Source organism: Oreochromis aureus, linkage group 23 (genome assembly GCF_013358895.1).
Source record: "Oreochromis aureus strain Israel breed Guangdong linkage group 23, ZZ_aureus, whole genome shotgun sequence".
Taxonomy (NCBI): domain Eukaryota; kingdom Metazoa; phylum Chordata; class Actinopteri; order Cichliformes; family Cichlidae; genus Oreochromis; species Oreochromis aureus.
The window spans coordinates 25733958-25755966 of record NC_052963.1 but is presented as its reverse complement, the minus strand read 5'-3'; the positions used below and the strand labels follow the sequence as shown (position 1 = coordinate 25755966).

Genomic DNA, 22009 nt, shown 5'->3' with positions numbered 1-22009 from the left:
GTGACAAAGACACTTCCTGTGTGCGTGTGTGTCGGAGGCTTTCAGTTCAAGAGAGATCGGGGGCTGTTGAAGAGTATTGGGAGAAATATATAATGGTAAAGTATCAGGATATTTGATTACGGTGGTCAGGTCTGTTCAGAGGGCAGATTTGGATAGGAAATTTATAATTTAAGGATGATACGTTGTTGAAATTGGTTTTATCTTGTGCTGAATGAAAACGGTCTTTGATCTTTTGACGAGGTTTTCGATTGTGTTGAATGGGTGAAATTTAAGATTGTTTTAGATTTTGAGGCTGTTGTTTCTATTTCAAGAGAGGGAGTTTTGATAAACATGGACATGTCTAAAAGGGCCCATAGTTTTTGTAACAGTGCACTTAGAGAAAAAACCTGTCAGGTGATTTTGTTTTGTACTTTGATGAGCTAATAATTAGCTCTCTTTTTCATTTTTGTTCTAAGCAGGCCTGGAAGAGAGTGAACCGACGACGCTGACAAAGTTACCAAGTACGAAAATCAGGTGGGCAGTACGGATTATAATTGATTACAATCAGAGACTGATCGGCAAGTCTCTGTCTAAAAATGGATTGATCGATTCAATCCAGTCAAAAGTATAGAGAACTATTTTCCTAAAAAGGAAAACGAAATAAAACAAATGATTGAACTGATTTTGCTGATGTGGAGCATCTGATGACGTGCGCAGAAGGCTGCAGTATCAGCAAAAGATCGTGTGTGAATGCATGTGAGTGAATGCGAGTGAGGGGACCAAGGGGGGAAATAAATGAAAGGACAAGTGGGAGACTTAAATCTGGGGATGCTGATTTTGGGTTGCTGATGTATGCTTGGAGAAAATTTCTTTTACTGGGGTTAGATTATGGGATTACATTATATTGTTGGGAGAATGCAAAATGCTAAAAGGAAACATTGGTTGATGAGATGCAAGTTACCATTAACTGAGGTAACTCAGGATTAAGAACTGTTTTGTTTAAGGTTATTTTGTGTCATGACACAGATTGGATCATATAGGGGGAGAGTTGAGTAAAGGTTTTGTTTCCAGGAAGTTCCAAGGATCCAGAGTTCAATGGAGCAGCGAGTTGGAGAAGATTTGACATGATGATTAAATTGATTTTGTTCCTTAAACACAGGTTTTCAGGGCTGGAGCAAAACACCGGAGAGGAGAATTGCTGAGCTGTTCTGAGAAATGAAATGACTAACCTTTTTCCTTTTGATTTGTTAAGCTTGGGTGAAGCATGTTGAGTTTTTGCCACATGAGATGTGTCAAAAAAAGAGAGGATTTAAGATTTAATTTGTTTAATTTGAAAGGGGTTTTACTAGGATTTTATAATGATTGGGGTTGTTTGATAATCTAGAAATAGTAAAACTGAGGACTTGTTAAAAGAAAGGATTAAAATGAACTGAATTAGGTTTAGAAGATAAATTGCTGGTGTTAATAAGAAGTTGTACACCAAATTTAAAGGGGAAACTGTGGGAATAAAGGATATGCTTTGGGGAAAATAGTGAACATTTTATGAGTAGAAAATGTGGGATTTCTTTTATTTTTAGGGTAGAGGAGAGCTTTTTATGAGGATGTTAAGAGTGGTATGGACTCGAATGAATAATATTGGAGATTATATATGTAGAAATGATTTTTCATACACATTGCATTTTTGTGCCTTTGACGGAGTTGTGGCTCAGAGAGTCGTCTCTTGAGGGTCATAAACTTTTGGTTAACGTTATGATTAGCCAATCTACTGTGAGAATGACCTGAGTTATTGAAGGATTGCACACGCTTACAGACATATAGAGTTCATTAAGACCTGACAGTATTGATTCCAGGCAAAAGGCCTGAAATCCATTTAGCATTTAACTGAATAGGAGTTTCGTTTGTAACTAAATTGGGTAACATGAAAAATATGGAGATAACACATGCAGTTCTAAATTAGTCCTCTTATATAAAATGCAGTTACAGGATAACAAATACTTGTTGAAGGGATCAAGTTTTTGCTTTAAACCAGGTCCAAGGGGAAAAGCTTATGTATTTTGGTTAAAACTGATAAAATATAATGACTGATAAAATATAATTAGAATGTACCATTACATTAAAAGCAGCAAAATGAAATAAAATGATAGATTCAAACAGGTTATCACCTAGGAAATGGGAGTTCAAAATACAGTTAGAGTTCAGCTTTTAGCTATGATGAAGTTTATTTAGGAGCAATTAACTATGTGTTTACATGTAATGATTAAAGTGGTTGTTTTTTATCCTTTTAGTAGAATAAGCCGTTATGATGATTTCCTTGATACATTTTCTTGTGATAGGTGACTTTAGGTGAGGGGAACTTGCAGCAGCAGCGACAGTTTGTGCACAGGATGTTGATGATCAGATAAGGAGCAATAGGAAGCACATGCAGAGACGTGCTTCCTTTGATCCTCTTAAAGACAACGCTTTCAGAGGTTCACAAATGCTGAGTACGGTTGAGTGAGATATAAAAATAAAAGTCAAAAAACCAAATACAAAATTAGGTTCATGCTTTGAGTAATATTAGCTGGAATCAGGTTTGAATAAAGTAGGGGGAGAGTGTTTTCTATCCTTTACAGGAGAAGATTTCCACGAGAGAGGGACCAAGGACAACCTGACTTTACCCATGGAGTGTTCTTAGGGGGAGCTGGCATTTCTAGAGAGGGTCAGAGTAATGTTATAAGTGTATGGTGACCCTTTTTAAGGGTCACCAAGAGAGGGAGTATCGAGAATAGAAATATTTTACTGCTATTATTTGTTGCTATTTTATAATCGTCATTACCATTTCATGTGATGTTGCATTCAGATGCATTCAGATGTTCAAATATATTGGTATTATATTAGTTTTTATTACAGGTTCAGTTATAATTTATATTACAGGGGTTATCATAATCAAATATTAACAGGTTTATTACAGGTTGTTCTAAAATTTAAAGGTTTTCGAATGTTTTATATTCTTACATATAGTCTTCCGTGGGGGTGAGAAAACTGAGTTGCAGGCTGACAGGAAACGGCGTGCTTTTGCAAAAGTGAAACCAAAACCAGAGTCTGGGTTTGTATAATGAGTTTATACATTTTACATAGAAGTTAAGATCATCACAACACAGGATGGCCTTAGCCTGGTTGCCTCACGTGAGGTCAACTAAGGTGCAGAGAGCAGATGCACACTCTGTGCACGCATGAGAGACATACACACACACACTGTTAGGGTGTAGGTGAGAGTTGACTGATGAAGCAGTAGATGCACGATGCGAGAGCTGAGCTGGCTTACGGGAAACCACCGGGGAGAAGATGGAAGCCAGTGTACTTTTAATTGTGCCTTGAGTTGTCAAATAGAACATTTGTGGTTTTGAAGCTGATGTATGTGATGACGCAATGAGGGGGCGTCACTAAATATACTCTGATGCATATAAAACTGTATTTTGATGTTAGGAGGATGAGATTGTGGGGCTGTCTGCTTACGGAGTCCGCTCATTCTCCCACGCGTGTCATTTCATTAAAATCATCGTCTTTACCCTTTGGACCAGTGTGGTTACTTGCATTCCTCCTGTGTTTCCTTCCCTATATTTTTGAACCTTAACAATGCTTTGAACTCAAATTGCACTGCTGGAAATAGTTCATGTTGATGCACATGCTGGGGGTTTTTTTTGAAAATGTGAATTATAATATTTATTTTCGTTTTTCCTGCAGTATATAAAAATTGGTGTATCTCAAAAATGAAACTATGAAGACACTCAAAATAAATTTCCTGTGGTTGGAAACTATTTTGTGCAACTTTTTGTATTTACAGTTTTGAGGAATAAACCTCTTAAATTTCTCTAACTAGAAATATATGTAAAAAAAAAAAATCAAAAACGATTTTCAATTTTTTTTGTAGTTTATTGCACTTTTTTGCAATTTATGTAGTTTCTATGGACTTAATGCATACATATTACTAAAATTTGGTCTATAACAGTTGTATTGATGTATAGCAACTTGAAATGCTCCCAAAAATGGCACTACAGCATGTAAAATATCCGCTCTGGCGGAATTGGTTCTATGGTAGGTCTTAAAGGGTTAAGATGCTGCATAAATGGGAAATTGAAGGATATATGAAAGGATACACCAACATAGATTCAAAAACCTACTTTGGGGGGACGAAAGACGTAGGGGTATTTACTGAATAATAATTCCATCATTAAATGTATTTATTCTGTCTTTTTAGAAATATTTGCTCCAGATTTTCAACATGAACTCAAATCTTCGCTGAAGGAGAAGTTCAAGTGTGTGTTTGAGGGGATCGCTAAAGCAGGAAACCCAACACTTCTGAATCAGATCTACACAGAGCTCTACATCACAGAGGGAGGGACTGCAGAAGTCAATGATGAACATGAGGTCAGACAGATTGAAACAGCATCCAGGAAACAATACAGACCAGAAACAAGAATCAGAGTAGAAGAATTAACAATCAGACCAGAAGACATCTTTAAAGCCTTACCTAGAAGCGATAAACCAATCAGAACAGTGCTGACAAAAGGAGTGGCTGGCATTGGGAAAACAGTCTTAACACAGAAGTTCACTCTGGACTGGGCTGAAGACAAAACCAACCAGGACATCCAGCTCATATTTCCATTCACTTTCAGAGAGCTGAATTTGCTGAAAGAGGAAAAGTTCAGCTTGGTGGAACTTGTTCATCACTTCTTTACTGAAACCAAAAAAGCAGGAATCTGCAGCTTTGAAGACTTCCAGGTTGTTTTTATCTTTGATGGTCTGGATGAGTGTCGACTTCCTCTGGACTTCCACAAAACTAAAATCCTAACTGACCCTACACTATCCAACTCAGTGGACGTGCTATTGATAAACCTCATCAGGGGGAATCTTCTTCCCTCTGCTCGCCTCTGGATAACCACACGACCTGCTGCAACCAATCAGATCCCTCCCTGTTGTTTTGACATGTTGACAGAGATCAGGGGGTTCAATGACCCACAGAAAGAGGAGTACTTCAGGAAGAGGTTCAGAAATGAACAGCAGGCCAGCAGGATATTCTCCCACATCAAGACATCACGAAGCCTCCACATCATGTGCCACATCCCAGTTTTTTGCTGGATCACTGCTACAGTTCTGGAGGATGTGCTGAAAACCAGAGAGGGAGGACAGCTGCCCAAGACCCTGACTGAGATGTACATCCACTTCCTGGTGGTTCAGGTCAAAGTGAAAAAAGTCAAGTATGATGGAGGAGCTGAGACAGATCCACACTGGAGTCCAGAGAGCAGGAAGATGATTGAGTCTCTGGGAAAACTGGCTTTCGAGCAGCTGCAGAAAGGAAACCTGATCTTCTATGAATCAGACCTGACAGAGTGTGGCATCGATATCAGAGCAGCCTCAGTGTACTCAGGAGTGTTCACACAGATCTTTAGAGAGGAGAGAGGACTGTACCAGGACAAGGTGTTCTGCTTTGTTCATCTCAGTGTTCAAGAGTTTCTGGCTGCTCTTCATGTCCATCAGACCTTCATCAACTCTGGAGTCAATCTGCTGGAAGAGAAACAAAAAACATCCCGTCAATCTGAAACAGAGAAACATTTCTACGAGACTGCTGTGGACAAAGCCTTACAGAGTCCAAATGGACACTTGGACTTGTTCCTTCGTTTCCTCCTGGGTCTTTCACTTGAGACCAATCAGGCTCTCCTACAAGGCTTGCTTACACAGACAGTGAGAAGCTCACAGACCAATAAGGAAACAGTTCAGTACATCAAGAAGATGATCAGTGAGAATCTGTCTGCAGAGAATAACATTAACCTTTTTCACTGTCTCAATGAACTGAATGATCATTCCCTTGTAGAGGAGATCCAAAAGTCCCTGAGATCAGGAAGTCTCTCTGCAGAAAAACTGTCTCCTGCTCACTGGTCAGCTCTGGTCTTCATCTTATTGTCATCAGAAAAAGATATGAAGGTTTTTGACCTGAAGAAATACTCTGCTTCAGAGGAGGCTCTTCTGAGGCTGCTGCCAGTGGTCAACGCTTCCAGCAAAGCTCTGTAAGTAAATATGGGCCTATCTCTGTCTGTTCAAAATGTTTTTTCTACTTACCTGAACAAAACAGAACAAAACAAAACACAGACTCTGCCTAGTGTGTCTGTGCCAGTGAGTACTACACAAGTATGACTAACTCTACCAGCTTCTCACTGGTTTAGATTTAATTATATACAACAAAACAAACAAACAAACAACCTTTATTTGTCAAATACACAAATATACAGAGTACAACATGTAGTGAAATACAGCTACATAGGTATAGCTGTGTTTTTTATTGGGCAAATTTGAAGTGTTTTATGTCTGACAAATTTCAGACCAATTTATTTTAGTTAACCATGGACTGTAGCGCATACTTTGTTTTTGTTTTCTAGGTTCAACATTAAGTGATTTCATCTGATCACAAACATCATTGTTTTTCAGACTGAGTGGCTGTAACCTCTCAGAGAGAAGCTGTGAAGCTCTGTGCTCACTTCTCAGATCCTCATCCTTTAGTCTGAGAGAGCTCGACCTGAGTAACAACAACCTGGGGGATTCAGGAGTGAAGCTTTTGTCTGTTGGCTTCAAGAGTGTTTACTGGAAACTGGAAACTATCAGGTCAGATTTCAGACTTTTCCACTGATTACCACTGAAAATAAAAGCCACTAAAACCTGTATAGAATTCTCAAGTCACTTTTGAATCAAATTTGGTTGGATTGTTAGACTCTGAGTTACTGTCTTAAAGGGTTTTTTTTATATTCAAATTATTTTGTTTTTGAACTGATAAAAATTACTGATATGCATGATACTGGTTTGAACATACACCAGTTACCAGGCTATTTTAAATCCAGAGAAATGCAGAGATATGCAGAGAGGCTAGATTAAATTGTTCATATCATGTTCGAGTGAAGTAAGTCAATAACTTACTGCGACACTGCACGGGATTTCAGTCTTACGCGCTTTGGATCGTGGTTTCAGGAAGGCATCCATCTCAGTCAAGTCGAGCAGCCGCCTCTACTTTTTTTGGTATACCAAAAAATTAAATTGGGTGGTTGTTACATTAAAAAAGTCTGACTTGTAATTGAAACACAATAATTTCCTGTTTCTATGACCGTAATTAAATCATGAAGGATCTGTACGAAATTCAACAGCTTAATTTGTTCTTGTTGAGATGACATGATGCAATCTAGTAAGAGTGGTTAGTTGCTGAACTCATGAAATTCACAAGATCGCATGAGATGTCAAACTGCAGGAAAATCACTGGAGTTACAAGAGGCAGACAACTACACACACACCACATGTATTAGTGCTGTTGCTTCACAGTAAGAAGGTCCTGGGTTCAAATCCACAATCTAGCTAGTTTGCACTGAGTATTCTGGTTTCTTCCCACAGTTAAATGTCATGCAGGTGTTAGAGTTCGGTTAATTGGTGATTCTAAATGGTTGTTTGTGATAGACTTGTGAGTTGTCCAGGGTGTACCCTGGCTTGTAATCTATCACTTCAGGGTTATTTCCCAGCACCCCTGCAACCAGGATAAAGATAAGAGGATGGTAGTTGTTGTAGATCCATTCAATTTTTATGGTAACCAGACTTTAGACTTTGTTGAACATTATGTAATATGAAGACAACATGTAGTATTTAAGTGACCAAGTAGTATTGGGGTAAAAGTAATTGAATAGTGTTGAAATAAAATGACAAAATTGTGAAGGATTAAAATATTCCAAGAGCTCAACTTACTTCATCTAAACATGTTTCAATCACGTTTTATGAACACAAAATGCACAGGTTTATTGAATATGAAAAAGTTGTGTTGATTTAACTCAGTTGTTTAAGTTTCTGCCAAAGCAAAACATTTGTGTGCAACCAATGTCCACTACTGAATCAAGTAAATCCAACATGGCCTTTTTTTCAGTGCAGGTAGATTGTCTTCTTAATAGTACTGACACTTCACAGATGGGTAACACAGGAGGATTAAACTGAGTTAAATACTGAGTGGAACCCATATTATTACAACTCTAATGCTAACTCTGATTTGTTCCCTATAATTGCAGAGAGATCATATTTCTTCCATATTGGCTTTTTATCATCAGCTTCCTTTTATATCCAGAGAAACAACCTCTTCTCATTTACACCAGCAACAAAAAAAAAAAAAGGCACGTCACCAATGTTCTAATTAAATAAATTTCTATTTGTTGCTGTTGACATGAAATTATCACCAGATGTCAGTAACAACTCATCCAATCCACATTCAAAGAAATCATCCAAAGAGGGCCATGAATTATGTGTGACAATAAGAAATGGCACAGGGAAAAAGTATTGAACACACGAAGCAATAGAGGTGTAAAAAGACTTGGAACATCATGGTAATTAGAAAGCAATTTTGCCACTCAGTGCAAATTAACATGACTTGTCTTAGTCCCAAATGATGGCTTATAAAAATGTGTCTCATTACCAAGGCATCACACAAGAAATATCTGATTTTGTGTATCACTGATGAGCTCTCTCAAGACCTTCACAATGTTATTGCTGCAAAGCATACTGATAGTATAGGCTACAGAAGAATTTCTAAACTACTGAAGGTTCCAGTGAGCAGTGTTGGAGCCTTATTCCAGAAGTAAAAAGAGCATCATTTCAACATAAACTGACAATGACCAGGTGCTCCCCACAAAATTTCAGACAGAAGAGTGAAAGGAATTATCAGAAGAGTTTATCCAAGATCCAACAACCACTTGTGAAGAGCTACAGAAAGACCTGGAAACAGCAGGTATAATTGTTTCAAAGAAAACTATGAGTAATGCACTCAACCACCATGCCCTGTATGCACACTGACCACTCAAGACTCCATTGATGAAGAAACAGCATGAGTTTGATGAAAAATATTTAGACAAGCCTTTGAAATACTACAAGAATATAGTCTGTTCAGATTGGATCAAAATTAAAATGCCATGTTTGGATGCCATAATTTACACCATGTTTGGAGGTCAAAGGGAACTGCACATCACACCAAAAACACCAACAGTGAGCTTTGGATGTGGGAACATCATAGTGTATCACTATTTTTCAGGACAGGGCACTTGCACCCTTAATATAATTGAAGGAAGGAGGTTTGGAAAAATGCAACAGGACATTCTTGATGAAAATCAGCTGCCGTCTGCCAGAATGATGAAAATGAAATGAGGGTGGATGTTTCAGCAAGACAATGATCCCAAACAGCCAAGGAAACTCTCAGTTGGTTTCAAAGAAAGTAAAGCTGCTATAATGGCCCAGCCAACCACCTACCCCGAATCCAACTGAAAATCTATGAAGAACTAAAGCTTAGAGTTTGTAGAATGGAGCCTTCAGGATTTGAAGACTATTTTTAATAAAGAATGGGCCAAAATCACACCTGAGCAATGCATGTGACTAATTTCTCCATACAGGAGGCATCTTGAAGATGTCGCCACCAACAAAGGCTTTTAGACAGAAGATCAAATAAATTTTAGTATGTTCAACACTAGAAACATTTTCCCTGTGTCACTAATTATTACACAAAACTTAATTTAAGGACATCTATATTGTGATTTCTTTGCACATGTGGGTTGGATGGGTTGTTACGCATATCTGGTGAGAATTTCATGCCAATAGCACCTTTAGAAATACATTTACTAAGAAAATACATTATGTGTTCAATAATTATTTCACCCTCTGCATGTAGTCTTGAATAATCAATCAACATGGAGCACTTGACACAAAGACTGCAGACTTACTTATGGCTTATAGAGTTTGTGTAACTAGTATCAAGGTCTCTCTTCTATGGAACCAGCTCCAAATTTGGGTTCAGAAAAAAATACATCCTTTATATCGTCTTGATGCATTCTCAATCATCCAGGAAAGTAAATCTCCAAAAGTTGAATCTGTTCATCTGGACGTAGCGTTTTGTGGGAGAAACGTTTCGTCACTCATCCAAGTGACTTCTTCAGTCTCAGCTGACTGCAGGTTTCCCCAAACCTTATAAACAGTACATTTGCATAATGACTGAAACCAGCCAGCCACTGAAGGAACAATGGGCTGTGAGGTCAGTTCATAATCATAATTATGCAAATTCCCATGACCATTGATCAACAATCACTGACCAAAACCCACTGATCAAAGAACACTGATCAATGGCCATGAGTACCATTCACAGAGTTTGGGAATGGCTGCAATCACAGCGTTGTAAGATGGCGAAAGATGTACCCTTAGGCCCCTCCTCGATTCAGAGATGGTCTTTCCTTTTCACGTAAATGGCCTCCTTGACTCCGCGCTCAAACCAGCGTTCTTCCCTGTCCAGGATGTGTACATCCTCATCGTTGAAAGAGTAGATGATTCCCTGTCCAGATGTACACATCCTGGACAGGGAAGAACACTGGTTTGAGCGCGGAGTCAAGGAGGCCATTTACGTGAAAAGGGAAAGACCATCTCTGAATCGAGGAGGGGGCCTAAGGGTACATCTTTCGCCATCTTACAACGCTGTGATTGCAGCCATTCCCCAACTCTCTGTGAATGGTACTCATGGCCATTGATCAGTGTTCTTTGATCAGTGGGTTTTGGTCAGTGATTGTTGATCAATGGTCATGGGAATTTGCATAATTATGATTATGAACTGACCTCACAGCCCATTGTTCCTTCAGTGGGCTGGTTTCAGTCATTATGCAAATGTACTGTTTATAAGGTTTGGGGAAACCTGCAGTCAGCTGAGACTGAAGAAGTCACTTGGATGAGTGACGAAACGTTTCTCCCACAAAACGCTACGTCCAGATGAACAGATTCAACTTTTGGAGATACATCCTTTATACTTATAGCTTAGAGTTAGGACTGGATCAGGTGACTCTGAACCACATTTTAGTCATGCTGGAATAACTCCTTACACAATTTAACAACTTGAGATAGCTGTTGTTGTCTGTTGCATGTGGTCACTGTAAATAAAGATACATCGATTTAATGGATGGACATGAATATGGATATGATTTTTTTTTTTAAACTAGAAAAACAAACTTTTAAAATAAAGTGTTCACAGATGGACTGTTATTTTGTGTGTTTGCAGTCTTTCAGGCTGTCTGATCACAGAGGAAGGCTTTGCTTCTATAGCTTCAGCCCTGAGCTCCAACCCCTCAAATCTGAAACTGCTGGACCTGAGCTACAATCATCCTGGAGACTCTGGAATGAAGCTGCTAAAGGATCAACACTTGAGACTGGACACTCTCAGGTATGGAAAGAATATCTGATAGAGGAGAAAGAGCTGGAAACATTTTCTGTGTCCTTCTTTGTTTCATGTAGATGTGACATGAGCCATAACACATTGAGAAAAATCTTTCCTCATTTTACAACATAAACACGAGTCTAATTGAACAATAACAAGAGGTATTTGTGTAGACGGTCACCATTTATTCAACATTTGGATAGATCTGTGTATGTTTACCTATTTTCTCATTTTCAGTATTTCTGTAGTTTTGGGTTGGTTTTTTTGGTTTTTTTTACAGAGAAAGGTTTAGTGCATGTTTATTCTAGCTTAACATAAAGACTGTAAGCAGGAAAAACTTTCAGCCTGGCTTGATCAAATTTAAATCATTAGTAAATGTTTATAATCAAAACTGTGGAAGCACCTGACAACCACAGGAAAATGTTCACTGTATATTTTAAAGCATGCAAGCTTGCAGAATTTTTAAAAAAAAAAAGTTTTTATTCATAGCACTTTTTATTAAACAAGAGTCGGTGTTTTTCTAAATTAGTGCACAACATAGAATAATGGTATTTAAAGTCCTCTATTAGGGATGGGAATTGATAAGATTTTCACGATTCCGATTCCATTTTCGATTCTGTTTAATGATTCGATTCTTTATCGATTCTCTTATCGATTCTTAATTTCAAAAAAGGAGAACACACAGGTCGATTAGTCTAGAACTTTGTTTTATATCTTCTCTGTGAACAAGATAGAAATTTAGGAGTAACATGGCCTTACAAACCCAACAGTGAGATGTTAAGAGATCCACGGCTCTTTGATGGGGTGTCACGGGGTCCCCAGAAAAAAAAAAAAAATTGTAAATGTAAAATATTAATAAAATTAATTTTCTTCTGTAGCAATAAGAAAGTATAACATAAATTATTCTGTAGCAATTACACAAGAATATCCAGTAATGTCCCTGCCTACAAGTAAACACATTCACTTACTGAAAATCGGGGGCATCTGCTGTGGCAAATGGGTGCAAGCCTTTTACCACAAACTTAGCAACTGCTTGGTGACATTCATGTATCCTGGCCTGAAAGGAGACGCTAACGGTAGACTGCAGCGAGAACTGCCAGCCAGACTCTGTCTCTCTCATCATGGTCACCTTAATGCAACGCATAGTAATAGAGATTGACAGATCACGTGACTTTCGCGCATTGCATGCCGGGAACTCATGGCAAAACAATCCAAGTACCGCATCAAATGCAAGCATTTGCAGTACCGCAAAACATTCATTCTACGGTTCCAATACCTTCTTGGTTTTTCTTTGCCCCCCAAAAAAGGAATGTACAAAACGAAGGAGAATAATGCCGGACCGTACAAAGACAGACTCGACGAAAAGTCAAAGAAAAGACATGAGGAAAAAATCAAAGGAGTGAAAGGGTTAGACCCTTACGAGCACACAAAGTGGACAAAAGACGTTAGCGTGCTGCCCAACTTTCACCACGCTCATATTTATAATTATACGGTTCTTGGAGTGAGTGCATACACTCATGAAGTTTAGTAACTTCAGGTCACTGCAACAAGCCCAGGTACAGTTTACCGACGGATGGATACAGGACCTTGAAATACACCGTGTAGAACGAAAGACCATCGTACGTATGGTAAGTTTACCAGTCTCACAAATCGTCTTCATGAATACACATTCTTTAACCGTTTATTAATAGGACCTTTAAGCTCAACAGTAATTAATTAGTAGTGGAAATAATTTCTGGTACGCATTACAGAAATGTAGCAGTGACAATAATATTGTATGTTGTAATCGTACTGGGCAATTAGTGATACAAAACAACTGTTTTATCCTGTGAATAAAAGTATATGTTTTTGTCAATGTACCGTGGTAATAACAGAAGCGAAACGCAATATTGTGTCAGGACAATTCACTATTTATGCACAATAAACAAAGGAGCATAGCACGACAATTTCTGTTCAGTGCCGGACTTGCTTATAACCTATATCACTAATTATGTTAAGAAAAATGACGTATTAACTACTACAAAACACTGACCTTTGTGGGAATGCTTGGGGCAGACTAACATGTGAGCTGGAGTGTTCTCGGACGTTATATTTGGTCTTTGAATGGCTGCAATCCAGGCCATCCGTCGGCTCTTTGTTACTTCGGAAACATGGCTTGAACAATTTCTCTTCAACGACCTAATCCGATAACAACCGATCTCTTTACCCGTGGGCTTCCCGTGGCTGTCATGCGACTGGCTACTGCAGTTAATAATACAACAGCTTCTTGCCATTTTTTGTGTTTCTTTTTATCGCTGTGTAACTGAGTTCAATTGAAAGCCTGCGTGCGCTAGTACCTCTTGCCATGAGTTCCCAGAATCCTTTCGGTTTTACCCCTGAATGCCGTCACATTTTCAATCTCTATAGCAGGTTTTGTAATAAGGCAGATCGCGCTAACATAATATGCAATGTTAGTTGATTATTTACCTGACGCATTAATGGGAGAGGACGTGCAAACGTTACCGCTGCTGCTGGGTTGAGATTCACGAGTCCGGAGCGGAATTAAAAACATGACATTCATTTAAGGTTATCGCATGTTTTGTGAGCAAATGCTTTTGCATATTCGTAGTGTTTCCTCCCTTAAATGAAATATCTACTTTGCAAGTATTGCAAGTTGCCCTGTTGTCATCTGTTCTCGTAAAGTATAACCAAACTTTTGAGCGTTTGAGCCACTTAGGCGTCATGTTTCCTGCCAGGTAAGTGACGCTCCGCAACATGGTGACGTGGAGGCGGCTGGAATCGATAGGGGAATCGTTTGCAAAGATGACAAACAATTCCAATTAATTGAAACAGTGGGAACCGGTTTTCGATTCCCATCCCTATACAGCATGCCACATTCATCCAAGCACATCCATCCATTAGATGACCTGCTCTACCTCCAAGCTACAGCCACCCCTCTTAAATAGCACTCTTAATAAAATCTTTGTGCCAATCTAACCATTAGCATAATCCTGTTAACAAAGAGAAACTACCCCAAACACAATTATAACCTACTTGGGGAAGATAATAACTAACCTATAATTAACATATACAGGTGCTCTTTAAACTGCCACACACTGCTTCTTTTTGTCTCTTTTAGGTAACATTTAAAAATATTTTAACCCAGGGAGGAAAATGAAAATATTTTTAAAGAGAGCAAAAGCTTCTGAACCAATATTTCACTGCAGTCAAAACAGCGTATTTTGTTTTATACACAGATCAGGCGTAACATTATGACCACTAACAGGTAAAGTGAAAATCACTAACGTCTTAGTTTGTGGCATACAATAGGGAGCAAGTGAATAACTTGTCCTCAAGATTGAGTAAGAAACAGGAAAAATGGGCAAATGTAAAAATTTGAGTGAGTTTGACAACGACCAAATTGTGATGTCCCAATGACTGGATCAGAGCATCTCCAAAACTGGAGCAGTTATTATCGGTTCCCAGTCTGCAGTGGTCAGTATCTTTCAAAAGTGGTCCAGGGAACAGTGGTGGACCAGGGACAGCGTCATGAGCGACCAAGGTTCACTGATGCACATGTGGAGCAAAGGTTTTAACCTTTGGTCCCATTCAATGGAAAAGCCACTGTAGCTTGAACTGCAAACAACCTGAAATCTGGTATATAGAACCATATATGATTAGATTTGGTTCTTATGTGTCAGAATACACAGTGCATCACAGCTGTTGCTGTTTTGGCAAGGGGGACCAACACAATTAGGCAGCAGGTCTTAATGTCCTGCCTGATTGGTATATGTCAGGTATTGCGGTAAGAGAAACTAAGACCTGATTTCAAAATTGAAAGGACCTTCTGGTGATTTCCACATCCATCCACTCCCTTCCGCTTATCCTTTACAGGGCCAGCTTTGTCCTGCCCAGTCCGTGAGACCCATAGACCCATTATTTACCTTTTTCTATTTTTACATTTCTAATATTTCTTTAATTCACTTTTCACTCTGAAAAGCACAAGGGACTCTCTGTCCCTTATGCTGCTGTAACAAGTAATCTTTCGCCAGTGTGGGATTAAATAAATTCTCTGTCTATGCGACTGTTTATCCAGGATCAGTTGAAATCATCAGAAATTTCCTCCATGTATGGATTGAAGTGTATGTGCCCAAATATTCCTTTATCAGTGTCTAACATTATGTGTATGAGAGCGATGTAATGTCCATGTGTGCATGCTGAAAGAGACTGTGCTGGTCTGACCCCCCTCCTCCTTTCAGGGTGGAGCCTGCTGGAGAACAATGGTTGACACCAGGTCTGAGGAAGTGTAAGTGTGTTTTTAATGTGATTCATGAAAACAAAGCAGCACACATTCAACCATCTTTAAACTGTCACATCACTCATTCACATCTCAGATGATGGATCAATAACTGCAGCTGGATTGTGTTTGTTCTCTCCATCAGATTCCTGTCAACTCACAATCGACACAAACACAGTACACACAAACCTCAAGCTTTCTGACAACAACAGGAAGGTGACACATGTGGAGGAGGATCAGACATATCCTGATCATACAGACAGATTTGATTCCCAGTATCCTCAGCTGTTGTGTAAAAATGGTCTGACTGGTCGCTGTTACTGGGAGGTCGAGTGGAAAGTAGAGGTTCAAATATCAGTGAGTTACAGAAGAATCGAAAGGAAAGGAGACAGTAAAGACTGTTTGTTTGGAAGAAATGATCAGTCTTGGAGTCTGTTCTGCTCTGAAGTTAAGGGTTACTCTGTCGTTCATGGTAGCAGAGAAACATATCTGTACCCCCCCTCCTCCCCCCCCTCCTCTGTCTCTAACAAAGTAACAGTATATGTGGATCATCCTGCTGGCACTCTGTCCTTCTACAGAGTCTCCTCTGACACTCTGATCCACCTCCACACCTTCAACACCACATTCACTGAACCTCTTTATCCTGGATTTACAGTCTGGTTTCCTGGTTCCTCAGTGTGTCTGTGCTGAGTTGAGTGTGAAGCACTCTCACTGTTTATGTTGTGCATGTTTGTCTCTTTCAATCAGAAACACATTTTCAATTTCATGGATTCAATCAGTTGTTGTTTTAAACTGTTCTAAATGATTTCTTGCAATCGTCTTCCTCTTCAGTGCTTGAAAGATGGAAGCTACGATTATTCCAGGATCCACATGTTGTTTTTCTGTGTTTTAAAGTTCATGGTGAATATTTGTGTGTTGTGTATCTCTGAAGCATAATTCATCTGAGACACTTCAGTTTGTGTCAGGGGCACTTAGTTTGACACAAAAGATGAATTTACAAACTGTTCAGAGACATTTACACATTATTGTCCAATAGATACATGTTTGGGGAGCAGCCACAATTCACTGTGATTTTTATTTTTGCTGTTAGAATGTGGAAATGATGGCTGGACGTTAGCTTGCCTATAGTTGCTTAGATAATCCATTAGAAAACAGTTATAAGTGTAGTTCCCAACATTGTACAATTCTGAATCATTATTTTCTACTTTAATTCTAAACTAAAACTGAGTCTGACTAGCCAGCATATTACATTGAGCCTCTCCAGTTTGATCAGCAGAGAAAACAGATAACTTGTACATGGTCAAAATATTCATTTTCATTTTCATGTTTAAAATATGATGAATTTTCAGGGAGTTTTTAGTCTTTAAAACTGCCATCTCTAACTGTGAAAGAGTTTGACTCTAAGTTGATGATTTGTCCCTCTGCACGTAAAAAATAAACTACATTCTGATATTCACAACTGGCTCTCATTAAATATCTAATTTGTTCCTTCATTTTCTACCTGTGAAGTAGAATTGATGATAACACTGATGCTAAACATTCTCAAATTTGTGAGAAAAAAATGAATAAAAGTCTTATAAATGTTCACATGCTTTAAATGTTTCTTTGCTTCCTTTACGTTTAATTTAATTTTTGGTCGCTGATCATCGTTTTTATCTCTGATTTTATGTGCTGAATAATTTCTTTCTTGTCATATCTTAGGCTTCACTGTTACGGGACAATTTCCTCCAGTGTTGAAGGAACTATACTTTTCTGTTTATATTTATGTTCTGCACCCATCTTTTCTTAATACCAAAATAAATTACATGTCAGTTCTATATAAAAATTAAAAAAAAAATATAAGAGAGAGAGATAAAGAGAAAAAAATGCCCCACTCAGTGTCATGGTGAGTAGAGGATTTATATTAGGGCAAGAAGCAATCAGCTAAGTAAAGAGAAAAGTGTGAAGAAGTTATCACAAATACTCGATTACAGTTGTTGCTGCTTAAAAGGTGACCTAACCAGTTATTAGGCTTAGGAGGCAATCGCTTTTTCATACAGGAGCAGATTACAAATCCAATTACAGTTCAACAGGTATGAAATCACCACCTGTGAACAATTCATTTTCCAGGAAATAGCTAGATATTAATAGCAGAATCTGCTTATAAAGACTATGTTTCTGTCATAAACCAGAGGTGCATATGAAGCTGGGACCCAAATGCAAACTCAGCAACATGATGAACTATTTACAAGAATTTATTTACAGAAATGACAGAGGGCAGGGAACCGTGGAAGAGTGGACGTGGTGAGAGATGGAGGTCCTGTTACCGACACTCCAGAGGTGATCCAGAGGTGACACGACAGGCAGGAGGGCAGGCAGGTAAGCAAATTGAGTTTTGAAACTCTAGTTGTGGGCAGACTGTAGTGAAGAAAGCAGACTGAACCAGTGCCGAAGAGTAAACACAGCAGGAGGTGGATCCGGTGGAACTGTAATGGGAGTCAGACACAGAGAGACACCGTTAAACCCAGGGAGAATCAAGCATGTGGCTGAGCACAAGGAAGGCCTAGTTACCACCCAAGGTAGCAGAATGAAGTGGTGAAGAGTGGAAGGCAGCACTGGTTTAAAAACCCTCCTGCTAACTGCTCTGGAATTAGGCACAGGTGAGATTATGGAAACTCAACCTCAGAGGATGGATCCTGGGATACGGCTCACACAGACAGGAAAACCTCCAGACACTCCCACAGAACATGACAGTTTCTCTGATGAACATCAGTAGTCCACATAGTCCAAAGTCTTTTATTTACAGCATGTTTTAAGTGGTACTATTGTCAGGGAAAAAGTTTTGTATGAGCAGTGTGTGAAGCCTACTGTACTAAAGTTGATCATAACATTCTTCTATCGAGACTTGAACACACTGTTGGTCTTAAAGGCACAGTTTTATCATGGTTTAAATCATACCTATCAGAGAGGCCTTTTTCTGTTGCCATTGGGAAATACTCCTCTTCCTCTGCCCCTATTTGTTGAGGTGTGCCACAGGGGTCTGTTTTGGGTCCAACTTTGTTCTCCTTATAGATAATAGATCCTTTTGGGATCTATTTTCAGGAAATACAACATTTTCTTTCACTGTTATGCTGATGACATCCAAATTACGTCTCCTTGAAACTGGATGTCTCTGACCCACTGCAGCCTTTGGTTAACTGTCTACATGATGTTAAAGACTGGTTAACACAGAATTTTCTCACCCTAAGTGAAAATAAGACTGAAGTTATTGATTTTAGAAGCCATGCCCCTTTGGACAAGTTAACTGATACCCTGGGTCCTCTTGCTTCTCATCTTTCTCACACTGTAAGGAATCTCGGAGTGTTTTTAGATAGCTCTTTTAACTTAGAGAAGCAGAGAAGTGTCCACAGTTGTGAAAACCATTTTTTATCAGTTACGTGAAAGTGAAGCCTTATCTTCCTCCTAAAGACCTAGAAAAACTTATTCATGCCTTCATCAACTCTAGACTGATTACTGCATTTCTCTCTATTTTGGTCTTCAACAGTCATCTCTCCATTGCTTGCAGTTCATCCAAAATGCTGCTGCACGTCTTTTAACAGGTGTTAGACTGTATGAACACATCACTCCAGTTTTAGCAAATTTACACTGGCTCCCTGTGAAATATCGGATTTTGTTTAGATTCTGTTACTTACATTCAAAGTTTTAAATAGCATGGCACCCAGTTATTTAAGCAAACTCCCTAACATGTATAACCCCAAAAAGAGCACTGAGATAATCTAGCCAGATGCTCTTAGTACAATCGAGGTCTCGGCTGAAGCATAGAGGAGATCAGGCCTTCACAGTTGCAACGCCTAGACTCTGGAATAACTTGCCAGATGATATTTGTACTTCAGAGTCTATTCAGTCTTTCAAATCACGTCTACAAAACTCATTTTTTTACGTTGGCTTTTGATTCAAGTTCTGCTTGAGTACCATCAGGCTTGTTTTATGTGTGTTACGTTTTTATGTTATACATTATCATTGCTTTATCTCATTTATCTGTATTTGTTTTTCTATTGTTTTCTCTTTTGCTTAACTAATTGTGAAGCACCTTTGTGAACTCTGTTGCTTTTAAATGTGCTATAGAAATAAATTTGATTTGATTTTGATTTAAAATCACTAAATGAAGAGCAAACTGTGTATCACACTGTGCATATATTCATTTAGCGATGAATGCTGTTCTACTTGATTCTAATCTGCTGCTGAGTCTCTTTTACGCTGATGAAAAATACAGATAAGAAAGCACCCACCAATAATACCTGTTCAACCACTCACATTCTTTCCACTTTGATCTGAAAAACCAGAATGTCCATCTCTTGTCCTTTTTACAATAATGTTGCATTTGATTGGTATATTTTTATGTTTTTCATACAGTAGATTCTTATGTCTCTGGAATAGTTAGCACTAATTAAGATCATTTTCTGTAGAAGAACACGGTTATGATGAGTTTGTTGCTGCTAACACCACTTTCATGTGACGGCATCAGTTTCTTAATCATTAATTTGCAAATTGTCATGATTATTGACCAACAACTCCTGATCAACGACCATTAATCAATAGCCATAAGTACCATTCACTGAGAGTTGGGGAATGGCTGCAATCAAGATGATGACAGATGTACCCTTAGGCCCCCTCCTCGATTCAGAGATGGTCTTTCCCTTTTCACGTAAATACTTCAGCATTGACTTCAGCATTCCTCCCTGTCCAGGATGAGAACATCCTCATCCTTGAAAGAGTGTCCACTGGCCTGTAGGTGTAAATAGACTGCAGAGTGAGCTTAGAGAGCTGATAACCTGCTTCGTGTGTTATCAGCTGGTCCCAGTGTTAGGGTCAGTGATTCCAGATATCCTGGATATGCTGACCTCGCCTCATGGTACAGGGCTCTGAAACAGAGGCTGGACTGCTTTTTTACCTTATGAGTAATATTTGCAGTGAAAATAGTCTACCATTCAGAAATCTGGACTATGTGTTTCATAGTGTCTAACAAGCCTTGCACAGTTAAAGTTAACAATAGGTCATGTAATAACTGTTATCTCTGTTAATATAAATTATGTGTGTATACACAGGTCATGCTGCTTAATGAACAAAAAACACAAATATCAGATGATTTTATTTTTAATAACCACCTGTTACATAAAGGCTCCCAAAACTTCTAATACAGTCGAATAAATATTGAAAAAACTGATAATTTAATAATTTCTGGAGCAGGCTGGACATCAGTCAACACTCTCTTTCACTCAGAAACACGTTTTCAGATTCATGGATTCAGTCAGTTAATGTTTTAAACTGTTCTTAATGATTCCTTGTAAACTTCTTCTTCTTCAGTCCTTTAAAGCTGGCAATCCCAGGATCCAGTGAATAATAGTCTATTGTGTTTCTCTGAAGCTGAGGTCAGCTGGGAAGATTCAGTTCATTTCAGTTGTAGTTAGTTTGCTGAAGAAGAGACAAACTATGCTATTAGAGAGGAATCGCTGGGCTGCACTGAATCTACAAACTGTTCAAATCAAATTTTGATTTGGTTTTAGTCATAATTTATCAAATCAAATCAAACCAAAATTTATTTCTATAGCACATAATAATACAACAAAGTTGACAAAGTGCTTCACAGTCGGTCAGAGAAATAGCATAAGACAGAATAAAAAGAAACAGTTAAAAGGAGGGCAGGAAACAATGATATAACAATTGTTTGAAACAAAAAACTTGCCACGAAATAACATACTAGTTTGAATCAAAATCCAGACTAAAATAATATTTTTTAAGATGCACTTTAAAAGACTGGATGACTCGGAGGAACGAATATGAGGAGGAAGGTTATTCCAGAGTCTGGGAGCTACAAAGGCCCAATCACCTCTGGATTTCAGACGAGACCTCGGTTGCGTCAGGAGCATTAGATTGGAAGATCTAAGTGCCTTTTTACGAATATACAGCTGAAGGAGCTCGCATAGATAGCTGAGAGCAAGATTATTGAAAATTTTGAAGGTAAGCAAAAGTATTTTGAAATTGATACGATAATCAACAGGGAGCCAATGTAAGCTGGCTAAAACTGGTGTGATGTGGGCATAATTTCTAGTACCAGTTAAGAGACGCACAGTCACCAATCTACCGCAGGGTTAACACATTGAGACATTTATACCTCTTTGGACTGTGGGAGGAACCAGAGTACCCATCGAGAACCCACACAGACACGAGGAGAACATGCAAACTCCACACAGAAAAGCCACAGCCAGTTGGTGGATTTGAACTCTGGACCTCCTTGCTGTGGCTGTGGTCCTAACCACCACACCACCATGCTGATTCAGTTGACTAAAACAGAAAGTGTGAAAATTTGTTTACCAGTGAGATGTGTCCTTCTGCCTGCATTTCTCTTAACATTTTGATGTGTTTTAATAATAATAATAGCTTGCATTTATATAGCGCTTTTCAAGGCACCCAAAGCCAGGAATGTGCTTCAGTACATGAAGCTGTAGTGAAGCAAGGAAGGACTCTTAAATTTGGGAATG

The 22009-nt window shown here is 38.7% G+C and overlaps 1 protein-coding gene across 1 annotated transcript in view; it reads left to right on the top strand.

Moving 5' to 3' along the window:
* Positions 1-17047, top strand: part of LOC116321119 — a 72810-nt gene extending 55763 nt beyond the window's left edge. Inside the window, exons 7-9 of the mRNA XM_039607042.1 lie at positions 11060-11221; positions 15454-15500; positions 15637-17047. Coding sequence (XP_039462976.1) covers positions 11060-11221; positions 15454-15500; positions 15637-16181 — 754 coding nt within the window. The 3' untranslated portion in view covers positions 16182-17047. The remainder of the gene's footprint in view (positions 1-11059; positions 11222-15453; positions 15501-15636) is intronic.
* Positions 17048-22009: the final 4962 nt, after the last annotated feature.